We start from the raw sequence: 21,022 nt of genomic DNA on the forward strand, positions 1-21,022 counted from the left end.
TGTCATCTCTCAGCTGTGGCTGTATGGATTATGTGTAAATCCCACTCCATGATACAAACATCCTGTTTACACACTGAATCACATCCACCTCCAAGGGAATAATGATTCTTGCATGACCCTTGTATTATTAATTCATGTCCAGCAGGAGTGTGTCCACTCGTTATGCAGTTTGTTGGGCCCTGGTGGGCGGCCTTTTAGCTTGTCTAACCTCAACTCTCCCAGCCTCACTGTCCAGGTCCCTTCTCCCATTAGGAGGCATAATGATGCTGAATTATTCACTAATGTTTGAATAATTCAAGGTGAAAATGTTCATTGACTAATTGAGAGAATGTGCCAATTTGCTGTCTTAAGCATCAGTCAACCTTCCTTTTGAGGGAGAGGCCTGAAGTGTGTGTTCACATACACACACCTTACATTCACATTAAAAGGGGTGCGCATACAGTAGTTTTATTGTGACCTGAATGCGTGACAAAAATACAATTCAAGCACTATTTAACTTTATACACAAAATTTCTCTGAACTATAATACCTTGTCAACCTTTAAAGCTGCTATAATCAATATTTTAATAGTAACACATGTGTGATGTGATAGATGTGACTCATACTGTCGTGACAAACTCGCAAGGAATTATAATCTGACTTTTAGCATCTTTCCCGTTACTGTTTTGGTTTTATGGCTCGCTGCTGTAAAGGAGAAATATGCTCATTTTGAGGTTATTACTTGTATTTTGGGTTTCTATTACAACATGTTAACATGCTTCAGCGTTAAAAAACAAACATTATCAACACATCTGTATTGTTTGTTGAATCCCACGATTTCTGTTGTCACAGTCTGTGGGTCGGTAGTGACTCCAGATACGTAAATGTGTGTGCAGAAGTAGTTAAAGGTGAGGTTTTTTTTATGATATTTCCCATTTTGATTCACTGATGACTGCACGACCAGCACCAAACCGCAGTCGGGCAAAGTTAGCAGCTATAGCTGGTGAGCGTACATTTAGCAGCTAAAGAGACAGAGATTTCACTCAGTTGTTTGTGAAAAAAACAAAGTGGAGCTGGTAGAAGAGTGAATATTGGACTTACATTACCATTTGACTCCACATGAATGCTAATGTTGCTCCATGTCTGCTTGTGTACATGGGAAACAGTTGGCTAATACATTAGCCATAGCAACTTAGCTATAAAGGACAACGTTTACAGTTTGTCACGCTGCCCCGAAATGGTCAAAATCTATTAATGGAGCTTTAACTTAAATGTCTATGTAACACAGAAGCTTCAGTATGTTGATATCCTGGTCCTTGGTGAACACCTACAGGAGAATTACTGCTTCAGGCACTGCGCTAACTTTCTAAACTGGGCCACAAATGTCCCATGGTGACTTTTAATCAGTTCTGTGTTATCTGTTAACTATCTAACCACATTCTATAGAGTCTCTTTTTCCTTTTGCTTTCAAATGATGAATGACAATAAGAGAATTTGTCAGGTTCTAATGTGCAAAACGAGTTCAGTAGTTTGACCCAGGTGTGAACCGCCAGGACACCGACCCCACAAATATCAGGTTAGTCATCACGGTCATCTTCCTCATCTGCGTCGTGACTTTCGTAACTGTCCTCTGTGACGTAGCTGTCTGGGTTTCCCCGGTCGTCGGAAGACTCGTCGTCGTCTTCCGTGTTCACCCGCCCTGACAGAACGTCCTCTATCCAGTCCTCCAGTTCCTCAGGGGTGGGCAGGTCCTCGTCGTTGGACATGTCCAGCCACACGCTGTCCGCCTGGAACACAGAACACCAAGTGGGTCAAGGAAAGATTTAATTCCCTATGGTACAATCTATTTAACCATTACTCACATCTGTGACGTTGACAATACCAATCTGGGGTCTAAACAGGTCCAACTTGAAGGTTTTTTCCCAGTAAGTTGTCAGCTGAAGGGGCAAGATAAACCAGGTTAACTCGACTGTTATTGACAATTTATTTTGATTCTCATGTAAGAAGTAGTAAGCCAACGATGAGGCAAAACCAGAGGGAAGTCATCCGGGTCGATCCAGACGATGCTGAGCTCTGGGTTGTTGGTGTTGTCTCTGGCCACATCTTTTAGGATCTCCAGGAACTCGTAGCCATCTGGGGACAACAGAATAAGAAAACCTGTGCTCAGCTTTAGGTGCTTTAAAATAAAAAGGGGGAAACAACTGCAAAATAAAAAGACTCCGACCTGGATCTTCCTCCTCAGCAAACGCAACAATATGTATTCCATCCATGTCATCCTCCTAGGAATTGGAAAAAGTTCAGTATTGCACCTCAAATCAGCTTAGTGTATACAAAAAAGTTCAGGGAGCCAACTCTCCTCCCACTCACCCATGTTTCAAACATATTCTCTGCCCGGAGCTTCCTCAAAGTAGCCCTGTAAAGAGCATATTTGCACTGTAAAATGTTTAACCCGGTTTGAAATAACACTTAAAATAAATAAATATAGTCAACCTCCTGTGTTGGTGGACAAACTCGACAATGTCCAGCTCCGACAGAGGTCTGCCTGGCAGGATGGCCGGCTCCTCCATGAACGGCTCATAAAAATTCACCTCGTTCATCTTGAGGGACAGATGTTTGGCGACCTGAGACATAACACATGCCAGGCTTTCATTACTATAAGCAGGTGGCGGAAATGATTATGGGGTTTTGGTCAAAGACAACAAAAGCATTATTCACTAAAAAGTTGAATTAAAAAAAAGACAACCAAAAGAGCTATCTCGTATCATTTAAGTGTTGCTATTGAAAAAAATAGTTGGAGAATAGCCTACTGTGCTTGTTTTGCTGAGAGTTAGATTAACTCTTGTGATTTTACACTAAATATGAAGCTACGGTTAGCTTATCCTAGCTTAGCTTAATGTAAAGACCAGAAATGAGGGAACCTGCTAGCCTGGCTCTACCAGCACCACTAAAAGACAAGGAAGTAGTGCCGTATAAAACCACAACCTGTAGTTTTCCCACTTCTGTTTTTGTCTGAATTAAACAAGACAAACAAGATATTATGTGTTAATTAGTGAGCTATAGAGTTGCTCGTGGATGCAGTTTCCCCATGTTTCAAGTATTTAAGCTACGCTAACAGGTGGCTGACTGTAGCTTCATATTTAGTGTAGTGTAGAGTGGTATCGATCTTTTCATTTAACTCAAGAAAGCAAATAATAAGCGTAATAACAAATGTCAAACTATTACTATCTTTGAAGAGTGTATCAACAAGTAATGTGTACATTTTGGACATTATAAATGCAGATTTTGCACGGCTACACTTACAGATTTATCGAACGTAGCAAAGAACTTGATGTAAGGTTGAAAACGCTCAGAGGCCTCCTGGAAAGCTTTGTAGTCTGAGAAACAGGGGAGACCGAGAGAGAGAGAGAGATGAGGAACTCCAGAGAGAATGGCAGAAACCAAACTTGAGAAAGTAAAATAATTTAAGTGTGAATCATTCCCATTCTGTTCACGTCCCTAGCCCAAATCTACAGTATGTGATCAGGAAGACAATGAAAGTACTTGCTTCATTCAATTTCCCATCATGATTCTACTTTCTGCACCCAGGTAACAAAGTCTCCTTTAATACAGTTGTATACGCTCGTAACGGGCTCCTGGCACTGTTCCCAACAAGGTCACAACCAAGGACCAAGCTATCTGTGGACAGAAATAGGCTCCATAATGAGACTTCATGCCACTGTCATATTGGACCAGATAGCATCTTCCCTGTGTCACTTTTTCTCCCTTTTTTGAGAGCAACTATAATTGCAGTTTGACCTATTAGACAGAGAACTAGAAGCTATTTAAAAGCTCTCATGGGATTGAGTGAGAGTGCCAGTCTGGAATCAGGTTTCCCTTTAGCATGGTGATGTAGCCCTGTTAGCCTCTATATCCCACTAGCGTCTGGGGAACACGGTGTGGCAACTTTAGGGGGCAGACCAACAGCGTAGATGTGTTTTTTTAACCCATTGCACACTCCGTATGTGCGTTAATGCAAACACAAATGCACGAATAAACACTTCTCTTGCTAACAGATGCTAGGACAATTCTGATGGTAAACTAACATGAATCTTCGCCCTTGAAGTAGCCAATGAGGCGGATGTCTTCCTCCATCCTCTCGAAGGCTCGCAGCTCCATGGCATTATTCAGCATTTCCACCGGGTCCTCAAGCACCTAGGGGGCGATATAATACAAGTTATTATCCCTGCGAAGAAACGTTCAACATTCATTCACAGTTTGCTGCTCGGGCTCGATGAAAAGATTTATAACACTCTTATGCATGTCTTTTAAATACAGCTGGCAACCAATTGGCTTAGCTTAGCATAGCCCATAGAGTGGAAACAGGGAAAAAGCTAGCCCGACTCTGTCCAAGAACAAAATCTGTCGACCAACACTTCTAAGCTCTTTAATCAACACGTTATATCTCTTTTATTTTACCTGTACAAAAACCAGAAGGTAAAAACAACATTTGTGATTTACGGGAGTTATGTGCCAGACTTTTTCTTGGGCAGGAGCAGTGAGCTTAGCATAGTTTCAGTGTCTCTGCGGAAATGAGGAGTCTTTAGCTTGTATAAACAATGAGTAGTTTGAGAGCTAAACATTGCGGCACAATATGGTTAAAAAGTTTAGAGTCAATTAGAACTTTGTTGTTCTGGTAGGAGGATGTTTTACTTTCAAGCAGAGCCAGTTTCCCCCCAGCTTCCATTCCTTATGCTAAGCTAAGCTAGCTGCCTTTGGTCTTTATTCAAAATACAGATGTGAGAGTGGTATCGATCTTCTCATCTAGCTACGTCTTGGCATGAAAGTGAAGTAAAGAGTTTACAGTTGGAAATTGGAATGGCTTGTTCTGGAAGTGAAACTGAATAATAACAATAATAATAATTATAATAATAATAAAAATCTGGTTCTTTGATTTAAAAACAAAAAGCCTGTGTAGGCCTTGCCCCTATATAAACACTTTGCGGTGCATTTTGTCAAGAAACATCCAATCACTGCGCTAAAGATTCAGTACTAAGAAAACCAAAATTACAGTCTGCAGCTTTAATTAATTCACTTTAGATGATTTATGGCACTGGGTTTTATTTTAAACTGCAACAACAGTGTGTTTTGAACTCTCTACAGCTCATAGGCTCTTCCTCATAACTGCCGCTGAGGCTCATGGGTATTTTGGTATTTGTGAGCCATCCATCAAAATGACAGATAAAACATGATTAATCGGAAATGTTAAAGTGAAAGTTGGATTTTTTAAAACTGGTAACACAAACTTACATTACCCCTACCAGTGCTTCTGTTTAAGAGAGAATGGGGGAAATGTTTCCAGAACTGGCAACCCATCCCACTTTGCAACTACTTTCCAAAATATCTAACTATTCCTTTGAATGTATTTGTGTGAAAATGTCACAGATCATCACAAAAATACCTTCAGGGGAAAGTGACATGAAAGCTACTCCTGCTGAATCTTGTATTGCTATGAAAAACATCATTTACACATATTCTAATGAGACTGCAGCTGTTAATTGTTGGAGGATTTCTTCTCTCGAGAATCTAAAACATAGCAGAATCAGATTTCCCACTCACATCCAACAGAAACTCAACCAGTGTGTCCGCTGAGAGCTCCCCATCAAACTCAATGACACGGTCGTCCTTGAAGACGTATAAGCTGCCCACCTCCTCCAGACCTATTTAAACAGCAGGAGTATATATGACTTTGAGAAAGCAATTTTTAGGGCTTCATGTTTAGCGAAAAGTAGTAGTGCATTTCTGGCAAGGAGTGTATGGGCAAAGCAAAGTCATACACAGAAAACATGATATTTTTACAGAAAATAGACCCAAGTCTTACCCAGTTTTTTGGCTACTTTGTAATCCTTGTGGGAGTCCACCATCCCAAAACCGATGTCTTTATTCTCCAGGACCTGAGCTGTGAGCTGGGTGTGCACATAGACAAATGTCAGTCAGAATAAGGCTTTTCTCGACAGTACATTCAACACATTATTCACTGGATGGGCCAAATAAATATAGAGAATCATTAACATCTACGTATGTTAAAAAGCCGCTATATTAAATCTGTTTATCATCTGAATGTTACTAATATAAAAGGATTCATGAAACAGATGTCGACACATCCGCACATTTATCTTGAGCAGGTTCTTCTAACATTGTTCTCGGATCAATTAAAAGAAATAAACCAACAGCAACTTGTTTAAAATATACGAAAGCAAAGAAATGTGAACATAATACATCTGTTTTAAAGGTGGTTTTAAAATACTGCTACTGGCCTATAAGGATAATTACATTTCTGACATGCAAGACGTATTAGGTTCAACAACACACAGCCAGTTGTCAAAAGTAAATATACTTTGATACTTTTTGGATTCCACATGTTTAAAATGAGACAGTCTCCCTTAATTATACACATGACATTATTGACATAAAGTACTGAAGCTCCAAACCTCCAACCAACCTCACAAGTGTGGCTATACTCTCATCTTTCATGCCATTTGAAAATGAGCATCTTTGTGTATGAAAACTGCCATATAAACTTCCTTTCCCTAGTGGTTCATGATGGCTAAATTAAGTATTGGAACCATGTTGTTGTTTTTTTGTTGTTGTCCATAAATCAGTTTGGGGGCTTTAATGATCCGAGGGGGGATTTTCAATCTATAAATGCACACTTTATCTTATTTATTCGTTCTTTTTCTCCTGAATATACAGCATGTACAGGCTGTTTCTGACTGCTCAATCATTTCAGTTACATTAAGGGATTTAGTGGACGTTACTTTCAACAGAATTGTTTTCCTCACAGTGTGGACTGTGGCACTTACACCATCCCAGGGCAGTAGCTCACCTGGGTGGCAGAAGCCCGTGAAAGGGTTGCAAGATAAACCTTTGGGGTCACAAGATGATGTTGCGTTTTCTTGTGAAATGCAAGTTTTACTAAACAACATGAAATGCATTTAAACTTGGCCATTTTTTACGCCCTCTATTATAGCTGGCATTCACAGCTGCTGCTTTCTTCATCAAGCCATCTTTTCATTACAGAGGTGTGTGTCTGTGCTGACTGAGAGCCCCCCCGTGGAGCTTTCTTGTGATAGGGAAGCTGTGTGAGTCAGGACCGTTTGCCTTTCAGCTCGCGGAGGGAAAATTGCGCTCAGTTCAGGAAACATGACAGGAATAGAAAAATAATAACTGAGAAGTTCCAAACACGGGCCCTCTTTTCTCACCTGTTTAGCTCATGATCAATACGGGAAGACAGGATGCAAGACAACATCTTATTTCTAGTTCGCAGCCAGATAGCAAAGAGTTTTGGGAACAAGCTATAATTAACAGCATGACCTAGAAACAATCCCTGGATGCATGTGAGCCGCAGAGGAGGGCACATAATGGGATTAAAGGCGCTGCTTGCCAGTTTAGAGAGTTTGCAGCTAGATTGTGTGGCAGCTGTGAATCCCTCTTCACTTTATGGTTAAGCAGAAAGTCCACACATCAAGCAGACGACAATGACTTGTTATGACAGGTTGGATTCTAATGAGCACAGGATTTAAGCTCTAGCTTATTGAGACATTTTGATGTTATTTCAGGGCAATGTGTCAGCACGCATCTTTAATCAGTATTAACATCTTCTTGGCAGGATTCAGGTGTTGCGTACCTGAACGAGTCAGTGGCAGTGTCACTGGAAAATGAAGGACGTGTCACGATGGCGACCGTTGAAACTAGCTTATGATTTCTATGGTTGGTTAATTGTTCATTTCGTTTATCAACGGTTTACAGCCAACGCTTTGTGCTAAATGCTAACATCAGCATGGGAGCATACCTATGTACCCCGGGTCTTATGTTCCCCACTTTGTATGTGACCGGGGAACATCGGACCCTTTTTTTTAGAAAAAGGTCTGATGTTCCCTGCTTTTCACAGAAAGGGTCCTTTGTTCCCAGGTCTGTTATTTTATCCACAATCAGTGCCGAATTCCCTGGCAAATAGGCCCATGTAGACCCTAACCGCAACCCCTAACCCTGACAAAATGCTGAATTAAATTAGCGGAGGCTTACTAGGGAACATAGGACCTTTTGGGGGGAAACGGGGAACATGGGACCTGGGGAACATAGGGATGACCCCATCAGCCTGCTAATGCGCTCAACAATGACAATGCTTATGTTTAGCATGCAGGGTGTTTACCAAGTTCTGATGGGAATGATGTTCATTTTGCAGGGGTTTTATAAATGTAAAAGAGTAAAACTTAATTATTAGTTGACTAACTGATCAGTCAATAGACAGAAAATGAATCGGAAACTCTTTTGCTCCCTTTCTTCAATCTTATTTGCTGTTTTATATAATATATAATCATACGTTTTTAAACTTTTGCTTATTTGTGGTTCCTTTTGTGAATATCTTTGGATGTTTGACTGTTAGTCAAACAAAGCAAGACAGTGATGAATAAATATTGTGGCAGTCCATGTTGAGATATGTTACCTAAAAACTTGATGAAAAAAGTCACCAAATTTGTAACCAGTGGCTTTGTTAATGGTAGATAAATCATTTCTTTATGCTTTGTAGATGTCTAAATCATTAATAACAACAACAACTAATGGGTTTCCAGGTTGTGATGAATCCCTTTGACTGTTTGGACTGTTTGATCACTTAACCAGGGCCAAAGGACGGCTATTTATAAGTAATTCATCTCATCTCATCTCATCTTCAGCCTCTTATCCGGGGTCGGGTCACGGGGGCAGCAGCTCCAGCAGGGGACCCCAAACTTCCCTTTCCCGGGCCACATTAACCAGCTCTAACTGGGGGATCCTGAGGCGTTCCCAGGCCAGTGTGGAGATCTAATCTCTCCACCTGGTCCTGGGTCTTAACATTTACAATTGCAGAATTGATAGCATTTGAAAACTGACCAATGAGTATTCATTAATGGTTTAATAATGCTACTATTACTAATGCATTATAGAAAAGACCCACCTTCCAAATTTTCACAACCTGGCAACCAAATGACTTACTAACCAATAATAAAGGAAAGAAAGTGGTACATCTGAAATATAGAAAGGTGCCCAGTTCTGAAGCAGCATTTAAGGGACTTACACATTTTTGCAGATTGTAATTAACTCAGATTCCATAATAAAGAAAGATTATCTTTACTCCTGGGTTGTTCTTTACTACCAGTTCCTCTCTGCCCACTTCTGCAGACCCTCATCCTCACCTCCAGCACCAGCTCTGTCATCTGGAACCGCTTCTGCAGGCCCTTGTTGGCAGGCAGGGGTTCATGGTAGAACAAGCACAGAAGGTCATATCTCTTCAGAGCCTTCTTGTAGTTGCGCTCGTTGATGTCCAGCACCCTGTCCTTCCCGTCGAAATTGGGGAACTCGAGACCTTCCTCAGCACTACAAAAGAAAACCAGGCGAAGGCAAAGGCCAGACAGTACAGAAAGCAAGATTTGCTGCATTGTTGCTCAGTTGTGGAGGAGTTCACAAGTCGGAATGAACTCTGCGGAACCTCTCAAGGCCAAACTTGAAGAGTACAATAGTCTATATAGGAGATTCCCTAAAATGAATCTACAGATTTGATCTCACAGATGTTTCATCACTATTTTCTCTCTCTCTCTCTCTCTTTATAAAGTCCCTCTCCACCTTCTGTCTCCTCCTCTCTCCGTCACTCAGCCTACTGCCACAAATCTCCCAAGGTCTCTTTCTTTCCCTCCCTGACTGAGAAAATTCACCTCAAAAATCCATAGACAATCATCCACGTGATAGTCATCCGTGCCCTTGACATAAATTGTGAAATTAGAACAGAAGGAAATGATTGGATTTCATCAGCCATTTAATCAGCATTGATTATAATATAATATAATATATTATAATATACTATACACTGGGAAATTAGATATCATGCTATAAAGCTTTATTTACACTGGTAGTCAGGGTTAAATATAAAAAGAGATTTTGTTTATCCATCAGAACCAATTTGGACTCGTCTTCCAAACGTTACGGTAGCGTAACCCGTAAATGAATTTCGTTGTGCGCGTTACCGTAACGACAGTAATCAGCCCGAAGTAACCGATCACAGATCACCGCTTTGTTCCTCAGACAGAGCTGGAGGATAGAGAAAAATGGAGCGCGTTTGCTTCTGGGTGTTTTTAATACTGCTGCAAGTTTGTGTTTTCGGTTTGGCTCCCGCTTCAGGTAATAGACATTTAAACAAATACGACTCATAAAAAAAAAAACATATTTAAAAAGTGTCAGTAAGACTATTCGCTTTTTGTTTCGCTGTACCTTCTTGAGGTAACTTTTAATGTTGGGGGGTCATTCATCACTTCACGAGCTAGCTAAGTAGCATATAAGCTAGCTCAGCTAAGCTAACTGTGAGAACTTCAATTGTTTGCACACGAATGTACAACACTATTCATTATATACAAGTGGATATAATTATTTTCATACAATTATTCTGTCAATATTTAGCATATAAGCCTACTTGGAGAACTTGCTGAATCTTTCAACCTGTTATCCATCACTTTTAACTACTAAATTAATTACATTAAGGACAATCACTGCTCTATAGCACACTTGAGCTCCTTGCTGCTGACCCACTAGTCTTGTTCGGGGCAGCCTGATCCGAACTGCATGTATCAGTGTTGTGACCTATCCTTAAAGTGAAAGATTGGTCCAATATTAACATCTTTTCGAACATCATTTGTTATTATTTGTAGGCAAACAGTGGAAGACAATTAGAGACAGGATTTCTGATGCTGCCAAAGGGCACACCCCGTGCAACCCTGTCAACTGTAGCTGCCATCTAAGGTGGGTGAGATGCCATGGTGTCTTGTCTTGTCTGTAACGCAGCTTTCTCTCAAATATGCAGTACTTTTTTGTAAAGACGCAGATGAATAGTTGTCGCACCGCCATTGAACCGTTTTTATTTTTAATATGGATTTTAACCCGCTCTCCCTTTCCGTCTCAGTGTCCTGCGAGAAGACTTGCAGCCCTTTAAAGGGGGAATCTCTGAGGATGCCATGGCTGCGACTGTTCAAAGAGGGGTGGGCACCCACTACCAGATCATCAATCACAAGCTGTACAGGGAACACAACTGTATGTTTCCTGCCAGGTAAGGAAAAAAAGTACCTGATGTTGTTATCCGTAATGTTTGATCACTTCAGAAGTCATTAAATGGAACACATTTGGAGGAAATATGTATATTTACTCCCAATCCGCCAAAACAAACTGAAAGAGATGATAATTGTGTGTACAGCTGTTTGTATTCACTGCTTAAATCTTTGTTTTGTTTTCAGGTGCAGCGGGGTGGAGCATTTCATCCTGGAGGTGATTGATAGATTACCTGACCTGGAGATGGTGGTTAATGTCAGGGATTACCCTCAAGTCCCAAACTGGGTGCAACCAACCATGCCTGTCTTCTCTTTCAGTAAGGTCAGACTCTAGGCATTATATTTATACACATTTAAAAACACAAACAAATGTTTATTTAATGCAGTAACTGGTTTTGGCATGTTTTTTATTGGAGTAGACGGCAGACTACCAGGACATCATGTATCCTGCGTGGACGTTTTGGGAGGGTGGGCCTGCTGTGTGGCCCATATACCCCACTGGACTGGGAAGATGGGATCTGATGAGGGATGACCTTAAAAAGTACAGTTTCGCTTCTGTTTATGTTCGATATTTAATGTCATAAATGACTGAGTATTTACAAACTATGAAACGGATCAATGGAACACTTTAATAGTATTCTGCAACCCATTACCTATGAGGTATAGAATTTCAGTGTGGCTTATTATCCATATGATGTGTTGTGGTAGGTCTGCAGCACAGTGGGCATGGAAGAAGAAGGAGTCCAAAGGATTCTTCAGAGGCTCCAGGTCAGTTTTGTCATTCATGTGACATATTAGTTTGTTTAATACTAATATGCGACATTAAACAATCCAAATGTTTTCATGGCAGTTATCACATTGTCTTACTTATTATCATAAATGTAATGTTGGGTCATTCTCTCTTGTTTCTTTGATAGAACCAGTCCAGAGCGCGACCCTCTGATTCTTCTGTCCAGAGAAGCCCCTGAGCTGGTGGATGCAGAGTACACAAAAAACCAAGCCTGGAAGTCTGAGAGGGTCAGTCATACTGAAACCACACCAGGGTCGAATACATACATAATGATTTTAAAGCCACTGTTGTAAGATATTAAAGTTATTATGTGTCTTTGTGTAATGATTTACAGCATCAGGACAGACTTTTGACTACACCCTTGTGTCTTTTATATTGACTCAGAAAGGAAATCCATAAGTCAATCAGTGTTAATTATTTACCAACATGTGTTTTTCTGTGCGTTTCAGGACACACTGGGGAGACCCCCGGCCAAAGAAATCCCACTGCTCGATCACTGCAAATATAAGTAAGCTAGATTTTTTTGGATCAAGGACAAAAACGTGACTTTTAAGATGGTGGCTTGTCCATTGAATGTCCATAAAATGATGTGCATGTCGTGTGTGAGCAGTTCTAACAGTCTCCTCTGTTCCCTTCTTACGCTCTCGCAGGTATTTGTTCAACTTCCGAGGTGTGGCAGCCAGCTTCCGCTTCAAACATCTCTTCCTCTGTGGTTCCCTGGTGTTCCATGTGGGGGATGAATGGCAGGAGTTTTTCTACCCTCAGCTCCTGCCCTGGGTCCACTACATCCCAGTCAAGCAGGATCTCTCTGATGTCAGGTACCACAGCTGGTGTCAGGCGTCTTTCTCTTCAGTTATGCTGATTGCTTACGGTCTTGGTCTAAATGTTTCCAGTTCCACTGTGTTTATTAGGTTTATCCATTTAGGGCGCACTCACATTGTCCATTCGTTCCGTGCCCAAGCACGAATGACGGCTAAAGTCTGGTTCGTTTGACCAATGTGAGTACAACTCTTCTGCGCCCAGGTGCGCAACGGTTGAGAGAGGTGGGCTTCTGCAAAGCACGGATGCGCATGTACGAACATGAGCATGCGCAGGTGTACAAGCACGAGCATTGGCGGCGGCCCTTTGACTATTTATATACAACTGTTACCCGCAACAGGTATTTTAAAAAGATGCAGCCGAACGGATTGATACGGATCTGGAGTGTTTACTGCAGATTTGGTCAGATGAAAATATTCCAAAACACTCGGAAAAAACGAAATCTCCGAGGGGATATGACGCATAAGCAAGAAGCATTTGAGCCGAGGCCCGGATTATTTCAAGTAATGTGAGTGCAAGGCTGTGCCTGGGCTGCGGGAGAAGAGGGAGGGGGGACAATCACCCTAAAGCACCCTAAGGTTTGATGTAGTATTGATTTTTGTCCCCATTAGAATATGTTTACATGCTTTAATGTTAAAAAACAAACAAAAAACCTCTATTCACCCTCTGTCTGAAATGCTTTCATTTTGGCGCTTGTCTCTTTTATTCCCCCCGGGTCTTCCGTATAAGCGGGAAAAGACTGTAGCAGCATTTTTCTGTGGATTTAGCGTTAAGATACTTCAACGCTATTTATGTAGAACATCAACCTGCTTTATCATAAAAACAAACTCACTAGATACAGAAAACATGAGACCATATATGTAGTTTTCATTACTGCCAGTTTTCATCCACTTTACTGGTACAGACTGAGCAGACTGTAAGTAAATCCAGACCAGTGGTTTTAAACCTTTAACGGCCTTAAATGGTCACAAATACTTAAATATTCCATCGGCATTAATGCCTTATCCCAATATTCAAGATTCCTGTATTAACGTTAGTATCTCTGAAATTGATCACCTTGTTGACAGTGTTGCAGACTCACTACACTCAACACTCGACTCTGTTGCTCCTTTTAAAAAGAAGATAATGAAACAGAGGAAGTTAGCTCTGTGGTAAAACTCACAAACCCGTGAATTAAAACAAATATCGCGAAAGTTGGAAAGTAAATGGCGCTCTACTAAATTGGAGGAATCTCACTTAGTTTGGCGAGAAAGTCTAAAATTATACAAGAAGGCCCTCCGTAATGCCAGAGCAGCCTATTACTCATCTTTAATAGAGGGGAATAAGAACAATCCTAGATTTCTTTTCAGCACTGTAGCCAGGCTGACGGAGAGCCACAGCTCTATTCAGCCATGTATTCCTATAACCCTCAGTAGTAACGACTTCATGACCTTCTTTGACAATGACAAAATTATACCTATTAGAGACAAAATCAACTCGCTTGGCTCCAACTTTTCTTCAAACCCAGGAACCTTAGAAACAATTGTGCGACCTGATATATTCTTGGACTGCTTTTCTACAGTCAACCTTAACAAATAAACCTCTACTATTTCAGCATCAAAACCTTCTACTTGTCTTCTAGACTCTATTCCAACTAGGTTACTTAAAGAAGTGTTACCTACAGTAAGCACTCCTGTATTAGGTATGATTAACATGTCTTTATCAGCAGGTTATGTACCACAGTCTTTTAAAGTAGCTGTAATTAAACCTCTTCTTAAAAAACCCAGTCTTGATCCAGAGGTACTAGCCAACTATAGACCTATATCTAACCTTCTAAGACAGCACTGGTAAAAATTACTAACGACCTTGTAATAGCTTCAGACCAAGGACTGTACTTGTTTTACTAGATCTTAGTGCTGCCTTCGACACTATTGACCATCACATCCTGCTCCAGAGACTGGAGCATCTAATTGGCATTAAAGGAACCGCATTGAGCTGGTTTAAGTCTTATTTATCAGATAGATCTCAGTTTGTACATGTTAATGACAAATCCTCCATTCAGATTAAAGTTAGTCACGGAGTCCCACAGGGTTCTGTCCTTGGACCGATTCTATTCACCTTATATTTGCTTCCCTTAGGAAATATTATAGGGAAGCACTCAATAAATTTTCATTGTTATGCTGATTATACACAATTATATTTGTCGATCAAACCAGAAGACACTGATCAGTAAGATAAACTTCAAATGTGCATTTAGGAAATAAAAAGCTGGATGATGCAATTTTCTGATGTTAATCTCAGATCAAACTGAAGTTATTGTACTTGGCCCCAAAGGCCTCCGAAACTCAATAGCTAAAGACATTGTTACTCTGGATGATGTTGTGTTGTCCTCCAGCACCACAGTGAGGAATCTGGGTGTTACTTTTGATCAGGATATGTCCTTCGCTTCTCACATTAACGACAAGGAATGCATATTTTCACCTGCGTAATATTGCGAAAATTAGGAACATTGTGTCTCAGAAAGATGCAGAAAAACTCGTCCATGCATTTGTTACTTCTAGTTTGGACTATTGCAACTCCTTATTATCAGGCTGCTCCAATAAGTCTGTTAAGAGTCTCCAGTTGGTCCAAAATGCTGCAGCTTGTGTCGTAACTAAAACAAATCGAAGAGAACATGTTTCTCCTGTATTAGCTTCTCTGCACTGGCTACCTGTAAAATCTAGAATAGAATTTAAAATCCTTCTCCTTACCTACAAAGCTCTTATTGGTTAGGCTCCGTCGTATCTTAAAGAGCTCATAGTACCGTATTACCCGACTAGATCGCTGCGCTCTGAGAATGCAGGGCTACTCGTCGTTCCTAGAGTCTCCAAAAGTAGAATGGGAGGCAGAGCCTTCAGCTACCAAGGTCCTCTCCTGTGGAACAAACTCCCAAATGTTATTCAGGAGGCAGACACTGTCCCCATATTTAAGAGTAAACTTAAAACTTTCCTTTTTGATAATGCTTACAGCTAGGGCTTACGAGCCCTTAGCAATGTTGTTTTTTTTTTAAAGCTGATTTTGTTCTGCTCAATTCTGCTGCTATAGGCCTAGTCTGCCGGGGGATAACACTCTTCCTGACACTCTGAGCTTCTCTCCTCTCCGTCTGTTTCATTCATGTCACATCAATGCATGTTACTAATACACTTCTTCCCCGGAGTGGTTTGTGCTTTTTCGTCATGCAGGTCTCTGCTGATCGTGGTGGTGCCTGCTGCCGTGGTCCTGCATGACACTTCCTGCTGCTATTATCACTGTTACTAACTAACTAAAATTTGTAGCCATAAAAATACCATCAGTGGTGTGTCTCACTGTATCGTAGCTGCTATTACCACTACTCATCATTGATCATGTTTGCCACCATGATTACTATCATTTTCATAATCTATAACCTTAGCTGTGCTTGTCTCCACTTTTCTGTTGTACTAACTGCCATAACATAGAAGTCATATTCACATTACTATGGATATTATTATAGTTACTGTTACGATATGGTTGCTTGAATCTCTGGAAGTGTGTCTGTCTGTCTCTCTCTGTCCATCTGTGCGTCGTCTCTCTCTTTCTCTCTCCTTTTCTTCCTCCCAAACCTGTGCAGACAGATGTCCGTCCTCCATAGAGCTGGATCTGTCTGACGTTCCTGCCTGTAATAGGGAAGGTTTTTGTTGCCGTACTCTACAGAGGAATTGTTGGGGCTATATAAATCATAAATAAGTCATAGAGTGTGGTCTTTATCTACTCTAAGTGTCCTGAGATAACTTTTGTTATGATTTGACACTATAAATAAAATTTAATTGAATTGAAAATATCCCCTTACTGTTTGAGACCACAAAAGCTCCTGCAGATTATGATTGTCAATTGCATAATCATTTAATATTTACAAAAGACTTCCTCTTATATAGTCTTATGAGTTTACAGTATGTCATCATCCTACAAATACACATGTAACAGGCGTTATAGTTGTAGAAATCTGAGAAATTTCATATTCAAATTCACAGGACTGTGTCCATTCCATTCGAAGTGCATTGTTAAATTCATAAATATGTGAATGACTGAAATCAGTCCTGAAGGCACATTTCATTCAGAGGTGCAAATTATACTAAACCTTTGGCCTGAGTGTCCTTTGTATGTTTGCTAAATGTTGATATGTCTTTCAGGGAACTACTACAGTTTGTCAAAGAGAATGACAACATTGCACAAGAGATTGCCACAAGGTAATGGGTCATATAATCTGGTTGAATTTGAAAAGAAATGAACCGTGGCATTTGTGTATTTGAAAATGCGAGTGTTGAAGTTCCACACGTTCTCTCCCGACCCACAGGGGCATGGAGTTCATCCTCGACCACCTGCGGATGCAAGATGTTTCCTGCTACTGGGAGAGACTCCTCACTGAGTTTGGCCATCTTCTCACCTACAAACCCAAGAGAAAGAGCGACTACAACCAGATTGTACACAGACCCGGCCGGACGGAGCTATAGGAGTGGGAGTCTGCAGGACCAGGACAGCTGTAGTGAAGGAGAACTCTAGATAATGAATTTAATCACTGCTCCATAACATATCCTCACAAGCAACGTTGCATAATGATGTGGACGTTGCATTTTTGTCAAAACCGCTAAAGCTTTGTCCTCATCTCATCTTCCACCGCTTATTCCGGATCGGGTCGCGGGGGCAGCAGCTTTAGCAGGGGACCCCAAACTTCCCTTTCCCGGGCCACATTAACCAGCCCTAACTGGGGGATCCCGAGGCGTTCCCAGGCCAGTGTGGAGATATAATCTCTCCACCTGGTCCTGGGTCTTCCCCGGAAGGCCGCCTCCTTCAGTCGGAAAGCTTCCCTGACCACCGGTGTCCACCACGGTGTTCGAGGGTTACCGCCCCTTGAGGCACCTAAGACCTTGAGGCCACAGCTAACCGCTGCAGCTTCAGCAATGGAAGCTTTGAACATTGCCCACACCGGTTCAAATGCCCCCAAGTTTGAGTTGAAGATCTCTCGGACAGGGGCCTCCTCCAGACGTTCCCAGTTCACCCGCACTACTCGTTTGGGTTTACCTGGTCTGCCCAGAATCTTCCCCCACCCTATGACCCAACTCATCACCAGATGGTCACCAGATGGTGATGAGTTGACAGCTCTGCCCCTCTCTTCACTCGAGTGTCCAAAATTACGGCCTCAGATCAAATGATACGATCACAACATCGATCATCGACCTTTGGCCTAGGGTGCGCTGGTACCACGTACACTTATGAGCATCCTTATGTTCGAACATGGTGTTCGTTATAGATAATCCGTGACTAGCACAGAAGTCTAATAACTGACGACCACTCGGCCGTTCCTCCCAATCACGCCTCTCCAGTTGTCTCCATCATTGCCCACGTGGGCGTTGAAGTCTCCCAGCAGAACTATGGAGTCCCCTACTAGAGAGTATCCCCACACTCACCCGGCGCCACACTGGGCCTGGCTTCAGACAGGGCAGGGTCTCTCTTCCTCTTCCTCGTTTGTCCATTGAGCCTTTGTAAACCATTCTTAGTCCGGTCCCTCGCCTGAGACCACTCTGCCATGGGAGACCCTACCAGGAGCACTAGGCTCCAGACAACACAGCCCTCAGGTTCACAGGGACACACAAAACTCCTCACCACCATAAGGTGATGGTTCCCGGAGGGGCTTTGTCCTGATATTTTTTTATTTTATTTCAATGGAGTCGGGTATTTTAGTCTAATGTGGAGCACAGATGAACCGTGTGAAGTTACTGAGTAGCCTTGTGAGACCATCCTGATCTCGCGAGCTCCATTGTATTTTGCTCGCAGATCAGTCTGGTAACGTGCAAAGGAGAAAATTTGGAGGCGTTTGCCAAGCGAACGTCCAGTCAGGGTTGGTTATGAGGCGGGTTTAAGTGTGACGAAAAGAGAAGCGACAGAAAAGAGAAGCCGCTTACTAACGCCTTTTTCTCTTGGATCCTTCTGTTGAATATGGACTGGGCACCTGAAATTAGGCCTTTTATCCGTAAATTTGCGTTACACAAACAGAAAATATCTTTAACCGACATCCTCAAAGCAATTTCAGTCAAAAGCAACTGGACTGGTTATTTGTTTAGGAAGACGTTTCACCTCTCATCCAAGAGGCTTCATCAGTTCATGTACGCATCTGACCAGGCTGGGACTGGTCCAACGATTTGGTGTGAGATCCAGGTATTTAACCTCTCACAAGGCCGATGATGTCACTGAAACCTTTTGTGCTCCAAGTGCCAACGCCTGTTGTTAGAGTGGCAGTTGTTGGTGGGCAGTTGGTTTCGACTTCGTTAGTGCTCTATTGAGTCTGAACGACAGTCGTTGGGGTCACAGGAGGCCATGTGTGAACAGTTGTTCTTCTCCTGGGAAGGGATGAAAGGGCAGCTAAACAGAGGAGGAGGTCTGAGACACCACTTATCTCCAATTTACAACGCTGCCCTTTCATCCCCTTGACTGAAATTGCTTTGAGGATAACGATGACCTGGACGAATGAGAACATTCACTGGCTTAACCGACATGTTATTTACTTTCTGAGCTTTGCCTCGACGTTGTTAGTACGTCATTCGCTTCGTTGATCTGAGTGGTTGATTTGGTCCTTTTGTTGGTGATAGACAGATGGTTTATTCAATCAGCAGCCAGTACTTTCGACCCTTCCCAGATTATCTCCAAACCAGAGTTCCCACATGGATCTGCTGAGCAAATGAGAATCAATCCATCTGGCGGAGTCAGGTTAGTTACTGAGGGCACATAGCTTAGTATTTCAGTCAAAGGTAGTCTAGTTTGTTGGCTATGGATGCTGCTATAATGTCAGGTGCCACTAGGGGCTTATGTGACACTTTGTGACACTTAATTGTTCAACTAAAAAAAACAACTTCTTTCATGGCTGCCGTCTATACTCGCCAACAAGAAGCATAAAGCTGTTTTTAGACTCTCTTAGTCTTTAATTCAACGTGCAAAATTGGTACTAAACACTTCTATAATGTCTTCTTCTAGTGATGTCATAGTGATGTCATCTGGGTTATTCTTGTTTGGGCTTGAAGACTACTTTTTTTTTATCGAAGTATGTGTAATGTGTGGGTGTGGAGTTTGAAAGATATGGCAGGGAGTGTCTAATGAAAAACCATCTGTCCATCAAATTGCATTATGGGAAGTGTAGGAGCCAGTGTTTTTGGAGCTTGTCCCACGCTGAAGACTAAAACTCAGGCCTCTACTGCTTCGGTTTTGGTCATTCTTTTTTTTTCTTTTAACAAATCCCCCAACTTTATGGAAGTGACACACTAAATTGCTGAGGTGACCCTTTAACATGCAATATCTTTCCATCCTTTGTAACATTAATCACATCTTTACTGGGCTTCAGACACACTTGATTGAAAATTATTCCACTTGCATAAAGCTGCTTTGTTTCCAAACTGTTAATGAGCATCAGCGTTGTTACATTGCACGACTTTAGTTGACACTTCTATCCGAAGCATTTCAGTACGAAGATGCCACCCAAAAATTGCACAAGAGATAGAGAAGCATATTTTTTTCATCTTTTAATGGGTCATCTTTAGTCACCTGCATGACTAAGTGGAAAAACTTCAAAAGTAAAATCTGAATTAAACCTTCCACTTCTACTCACCAAAATCTAAATATTGCACATTCAGCTGTAGAGCCCGTAAACCTCTATGTTGAAGTGTAGTGTTTGACTTTTTGTTCGTAGATTTATACGGAAAATATTATACCAAGGAACCCTGATCTAAAGTCCATATTTACCCATTTAATATAAAATAACGGCCAAAATAATATTTGCTTTACATGGACTTTATTGTTCATTGGGAGGCTTACACAGGAGCTTTGCTACACTCCCCTCTACTGGACAACTGAGAAAACTACAGCAGTCCTCCCCCATACCTTTAATGACTTGAAGGCAAAAACAAAAAGTCTTCACTGTCAACATTTCATCCCACACTAAGTGCCAACGGCGAGCTATACCTACATTAGAGCAAATGGTTGTATTTTGATGTGTGGGATGTTTTTACCTTTTGAAACGAATGTATCTTGGTGTTAAGAGATGGTAGACGATGTGTAGTTGAATATGTTGTAGTATTCACATTGTACTGTGAACGAGCAGATTCTCACTGATTGTAAGGTTGTTTTCTACACAAAATTAAAGATGTTTCATTAGTATGTTGGTTTGACCAAAGAAGCTGTGATGGTCAAAGTGCGACATTCAGGCTGTTGCAGCTTGTGCAGCATTTCTGTTGTTTTGGTGCCAATAAACGCTTTGGCTCTAACGAGATTTCTCAAATCATCCTTAAAATTTGAAGTGAATTTGTCA

At 41.5% G+C, this 21,022-nt stretch overlaps 2 protein-coding genes across 2 annotated transcripts; one reads left to right on the top strand and one right to left on the bottom strand.

Annotated features, from left to right (window-relative positions):
* Positions 1–1,556: 1,556 nt before the first annotated feature.
* LOC310964482 (calsequestrin-2-like) lies at positions 1,557–9,431 on the bottom strand (the record flags this gene model as incomplete). The annotated part of the gene is made up of 11 exons (XM_083937617.1): positions 1,557–1,766; positions 1,842–1,916; positions 2,012–2,112; positions 2,204–2,258; positions 2,347–2,392; positions 2,470–2,600; positions 3,280–3,353; positions 4,062–4,170; positions 5,575–5,675; positions 5,837–5,921; positions 9,189–9,431. The coding sequence occupies 11 exons, from the start codon at positions 9,429–9,431 to the stop codon at positions 1,557–1,559; spliced, it is 1,230 nt and encodes a 409-aa protein (XP_083793743.1).
* Positions 9,432–10,094: 663 nt separating this feature from the next.
* On the top strand, positions 10,095–20,906 carry poglut1 (protein O-glucosyltransferase 1; the record flags this gene model as incomplete). Its single annotated transcript, XM_083938143.1, has 11 exons — positions 10,095–10,167; positions 10,692–10,782; positions 10,943–11,086; positions 11,271–11,406; positions 11,504–11,625; positions 11,793–11,852; positions 12,002–12,101; positions 12,324–12,382; positions 12,525–12,692; positions 16,860–16,916; positions 17,024–20,906. 11 exons carry the CDS (start codon positions 10,095–10,097, stop codon positions 17,178–17,180), a joined length of 1,167 nt encoding a protein of 388 aa, XP_083794269.1. The 3' UTR covers positions 17,181–20,906.
* Between the last annotated feature and the right edge of the window lie 116 nt (positions 20,907–21,022).

The sequence above is a fragment of the Echiichthys vipera genome (assembly GCF_963691815.1).
Source record: "Echiichthys vipera genome assembly, chromosome: 23".
In the NCBI taxonomy this organism is placed as follows: domain Eukaryota; kingdom Metazoa; phylum Chordata; class Actinopteri; order Perciformes; family Trachinidae; genus Echiichthys; species Echiichthys vipera.